Source organism: Saccopteryx bilineata, chromosome 2 (genome assembly GCF_036850765.1).
Source record: "Saccopteryx bilineata isolate mSacBil1 chromosome 2, mSacBil1_pri_phased_curated, whole genome shotgun sequence".
In the NCBI taxonomy this organism is placed as follows: Eukaryota; Metazoa; Chordata; class Mammalia; order Chiroptera; family Emballonuridae; genus Saccopteryx; species Saccopteryx bilineata.
The window spans coordinates 277,489,044-277,494,518 of record NC_089491.1 but is presented as its reverse complement, the minus strand read 5'-3'; the positions used below and the strand labels follow the sequence as shown (position 1 = coordinate 277,494,518).

General features: G+C 42.4%; 1 protein-coding gene across 1 annotated transcript; it reads right to left on the bottom strand.

The window, feature by feature from the left end:
- Positions 1-815: 815 nt before the first annotated feature.
- DUSP12 (dual specificity phosphatase 12) lies at positions 816-5,131 on the bottom strand. Its single transcript, XM_066255085.1, has 6 exons — positions 4,824-5,131; positions 3,428-3,541; positions 3,216-3,334; positions 2,722-2,818; positions 1,948-2,134; positions 816-1,213 (listed from the first exon to the last, which is right to left on the bottom strand). Exons 1-6 carry the CDS (start codon positions 5,075-5,077, stop codon positions 1,046-1,048), a joined length of 939 nt encoding a protein of 312 aa, XP_066111182.1. The 5' UTR covers positions 5,078-5,131; the 3' UTR covers positions 816-1,045.
- Between the last annotated feature and the right edge of the window lie 344 nt (positions 5,132-5,475).

Here is a 5,475-nt window from a genome sequence, read left to right as displayed (position 1 = left end):
AGTGGGCAGTTAGAAAATTTTACTACTAACAAAGATACAAAAGTGGGCGGTAGGTATAAAAAGGTTGACTACCCCTGCTAACATATCAAGCTTAAGTTAGTTGCTTCATAGCCTGAGGTGGTGCAGTGGAAAGAGCGTTGTCCCAGGTTCAAAACCTCCAAGGTCAATGGTTTCAGCGCAGGCTAGCCAGCTTGAGCATGGGATCATCAACAGGATCCCACTGTAAATGGCGTGAGCCCAAAGTCACTGGTTTGAACAAGAGGTTACTGGCTTGACTGGAGCCCCCTGGGCAAGGCATGTATGAGAAGCAATCAATGAACTAAAGTGATGAAACTACCACTTGATGCTTCTCAACTCTCTCCCTTCCTCTCTCTCTCTCTTCCTGAAAAGTTAATTGATTTGTAGTTATTTCACATTTATTTTCTATCATTAGAAACACACCTAACTAACATCAAGACATTTCTTTAAGTAGATTATTTTAAAAGTTGTCTTAAGCACACTTTTCTAAAAACTTTCGATAACTGGGTTTTCTGAAGCAACAGAAAAACCACACTGTTGTCAAGTGTTTTCCTCATGGTCTTTCCATCTACATTTCCAAGAAAAATCCAGACATATGTAGATTTACTAATGTCTCTTTAAAGAAAGAAACAAATGTCAAAATATGTCCCAACAAATCTGCTTTACATTTCTAGAAATAAAAAAATAGCTATGTTTCCAATTTTTGTACATATTTTTGTTCATTCAGACCTTTTAAGATCACATAACTAACATTCCAAAAATTAGAACTCTTTAAAATACATGAAACAAAGACAGTATCTGGATTAAAGAAATTTTAATATCAAATAAAGTATAATTTACATAATTTTAAAGCTTTAATTTCCATATGAAATATGCTACTCAAACACAGTGTTTAAGTCACATTAAGTGACTTCCTCTTCTCACATTTCAAATGAAATGCTGTAGGTCTAAACCCCAGACACCGTGTGAATGACAAGAAGCAAGTTGGACATATCAACTGGCCAGTTTCTTCCCCACCTATCAAACGTCACAAGGTCAGTTTTATTGTTTGTGATCCCAGAACCGGCAGCATTTTCATTTCGTCCACCCTATTCTTATGGATTTGAAAAGCAGGCGTTATCCATCTACCACAGGAGCACTGTTCACCATACCAATTGAAGGAACCCAATTTGGCACTGCATTTGGGGCACAGAAGCTGAAATAAAACAAACATGTTACTTCATTCCTTCGCTTCTGTACAAAACAATTATCTTGAACAACACAGGACGTAAAACAAGACATGCTCCCCTACCTTTGAGAAGTTCACTATCTAGTCAATGAGATCAAATGGGACGGAAATTTACTACAATAGCTGTTTAAGAGGAACCTTGTGCCCTGGGAGGTTGGAGGAGAAACAAACTAGTTCCAGCATGAGGGGAGATGAGACATGAAACAGACGTCTCATGAATGTGGTCTAGATGTTGGCTTTAAAACCAGTCGGCAATTTAAGATTTCAAACTAAAATCACCATGGTGAAAGGGTAGGAAAGCATGTTAGGATTCTCATGTTCTATTACTAACTGATATTAACAGCCTATAAGTGAGGCTTCAGATTCCTGCCTATTTAAAAACAAATAAATACACTGATACGCTAGTAAAATAGATAAATCCAAATATGCTTAACAAGTCTATTGTATAGTCTTCTAATCTATTTATAGCACTAAAAAGAATTAACTTAGACCAAAACCTCTCAACTAAAAGGGATTCACAATTTTAGATCAGTTGTTTTTTGTTTAATTTTTGAGATGCTTGTCTACATACACTAGAAAGATACAATTTTCAGAAAATTGGTTAAGATGGAGTAAAACACTAGTTGAAACAGGGTTTAAAGTACAAAAAGGAACAAAACATAGGTGATTTAATGAAACTGAAAACTATGATGTGTCCTCACCTGCCCATCCATCACTCCCAGCAAGGCGGGCTCCATCCACTGCACAGGTTCAATGAAATACGATGTGCACTGAGCCGGACTCCCTGTGACAGGCATGAGAGATGGTGCCAGTCTCTTGTGGGCAAAGGCTACAGGACCACTTCCTTCATTATGATCCAAAATGCTAGAACTTCTAAATAAAGACCGCCTGCAACCCCCCAAATAAACAAGAATATTAATGACCTCCAAAAGAATTTTTTTAAATAGATGAAATGTGCAATATTTCTTACAGGACAAAACAATATAACCTTGATTGTGCTGCTTGAATTTTCCATACTCTCTACAAGTAATTGATAACTTTTTTTTTTTTATATTTTATTTATTGATTTTTTTAGACAGAGAGGAGTGAGAGAGAGAGAGACAGAGAGAGAGAGAAGGGGGAGGAGCAGGAAGCATCAACTCCCATATGTGCCCCGACCAGGCAAGCCCAAGGTTTCGAACCAGAGACCTCAGTGTTCCAGGTCGACGCTTTATCCCACTGCGCCACCACAGGTCAGGCCAGTAATTGATAACTTTTACTGTTCAGAATTTACATTCTTGTAAGCAGATTTCAATTAAATTCAAATTTTCTGCTCAGAATTTACATTCTTGTAAGCAGATTTTAATTGAACCCAAAATTTCTGTAGTATTCAACTAAACAGATTCTTCCCACAGAGATTGAAGAAACTGAAACTTTCACGACGTTTCAGCTGCTGAGACAAGACAAAAATCTCCAGGAAATACCAAGTATTTTACCTGCACTTTCTACATTTGTAGAGAACCTCATCTTTCAATCCTTGTAAAACTGTGGTTGGGTCAACAGCAAAGAGTTCTTGAGGTAAGTTCTGCAGTTCTATATGACAATGAAAATGTATCCATTGGTTGAAATCAATTCTGCATTTTCAGACAAAATACAGTTAATGTCATATTGAGGCTAGTGCTAACTTCAGAAATTAAAACAAACAAACAAACAAACAAACAGAAAAGCCTCCAGTATTGAGAAAGCAGGATGAGGCAGTGGAGCCCTTAGGTTCTGGGCACAGACTGCCCGAGTTCAAATCTCAGCCCACCACTCAAAAGCCATGTGACCTTGAACAAGGTATTTCTGGCTACACCACAGTTTCGAAAGGAAATAATAGGAGATGCTCAAGGGATTGCTGGAAAAAATGAGATTGTGCACCTTAACTGTTTAGTGTCAGAGTCAACAGCATCTAGAAATGTTCCAATACACAGTAGCAATTATTACTTACCGGGATACTTCTCTGTGACCTTTTGTAAACGATACTGCTTATAAATCGCACTCGAGGTATCTACTTCGCATCCCATGGCCTGGTATAATTTCAGTTGCCACTCAAACCCCTCATTCATCCTGTCAAGACAAACAAATACAAAGTTAAGTTTTCTTTAAATAAATAAAAATCACACCACAAAAGCACAGTGATTACTCTAACAAAGCACTCACTTAGCCTCTGGTTTCATAGTCTGGAGGTTTTCATAGGCTTTTTCAAAGGTAAGTTGGTCAGTCTTCATCAGAAAAGCAGTCAGGACAGCTACACTTCGACTGACTCCTGCATGACTTAAAAACAAAACAGCAAATAGCAACAATGAAAAATGTAGTGGAATAACCCATTGCATGGCCTTGGATGGAAACACAGCCAACAAGAAAAGAATGTTTTGCCAAGAGAATTGTTTTGTGACTTGAAGGCGGGTCACTGAAACAGGTCTATGTGACTGAAGGCAGTTGCTGGGCTTTTTTCTCAGTAAAACATTCTCATAAGATTTCTGTACCTTCCAAGGTTATCCCTTGAGATAAAGAGAGGAATGATGTGGGAACCTTAAAAGCAATAGCAATTAGTGCCTTTGGATATTATATTGTTATTAACCTATCATGCAGGTGTACTCCATGTATCTTTAAATAAAAGTTATGCTTGATGTTATGCCAATTTCTCAGTAAACAAGCTTTTTGAAGTCTTGTGAATAAAAATAGAACACAGCGCAAACTCGTGGCCATTTGCCTGAGCGAGCAGTGGTCCTTTGCTAGTCCTTGATGATTTCGTCTGCTGATCTCTCTCTCTGCACCCCCGACTCATAACAACAGAAAAAAAAAACAAAAAACCTCACACACAAACAAAAACCCCAGTCCCCTATGAATGGTAAAGCCCAGGTCAACTCTTCTGCTGCAAACTATGCCTCTGATATACGGCTCATATGCAAAAGAATTATCCATTTCTTATTTCTTTAGAAGTCTGAACCATATGAAGGTATTACATATCCAAACATGATTACAGTAATCTTTTAAACGCTATCATTTTAAAGAGGAATTCGGAACAACTCCAAACTCCTTTGCTCTTAGCATGAAGGGCCCTATTGGTCTAGTCTCAGACTTTTTTTCCCCATCCCTACCCGCTGTACTGACTCAATGAATTTAAACTGTGGTGACTACACTGCAATCCAGCCAACCAGGACCACTTAGGAATTCCCAAATACCCATTACGATTTTCCAGTCTGCCTGCCATTGATCGCTACAGCCTGGTCTTTTCTCTGGGCCAGGCTTGGGGATCCCGGACGTCCTAATCGATATTTCTCTCCCCAATTACGCCTCACCAACCACCGCGTCCCCGACAAACACACCGAACACAATCTCCTCCTTGGGATGTGGGACCCTTACCAAGTGCAACCCTCGCCTGCGTTACAGTCACCAGGCACTTATCTGACTCCCACGCCCCATCATGCCCAATAAAAGCTGCAAAACGAACCCACCCAACCGTGCGTGCATGAATGAATGAATGAATGAATGAATGAATGAAGTGAGGCTGGGTCAGTCCCCTCCGTGCTCCTCGCCGGGCGGGGCCACTCACCAGTGCACCAGCACTGCGCGGCCCTCCGCGCGAGCCCGGCCGATGAAATCCACGCAACGGCCCAGGTGGCTCAGCAGGTCGGTCTCGGGCTTGTCGAGCGCGCGCACGAAGAGCTTCCAAACGCCCTCCACCTGGAAGTCGGGCTCCTCCGTGTCCACCGTCAGCAAAGCCGTGATGCCCGCCTCCCTCAGGCGGCCCAGCTCCGCCACGGCCTCGGCTCCGCCCAGGTACAGCCCGGGCCGCACCTGCAGCATCTCCAGCCGCGGCTCCCGCCCGCACAGCGCCAACGTCCAACATGGCGGCGCCCAGGGCGCTCCGGCCGCGTCTGCCACCGAGTGGGTTGGCTAGAGTGGCCTCCCCGGATCCGCCGTCCGAGATGGGCAGCAGCGCCCTCAGAGGACCCGGCCGACCGCGGAAGGTGCGCTCCCTGGGAAAAGGTCGTTTCGGCCGTGGAGCCCCATTCCACCCGTGTCCCGCCCCCGGGTCCCCTAAGTTCTGCTGGAGAATAACCCTCCCTAAACACAAAGTTTCTCAGCCTTTTAGCATTGGCATTTACTAGGCTTTCTGCACGAGCAGCCGAAGCCGAATTTGAAACGACCCAACCTTTATGCATGGAAAATAAATAAAACATTTCTTCCAATACTTATGAAGC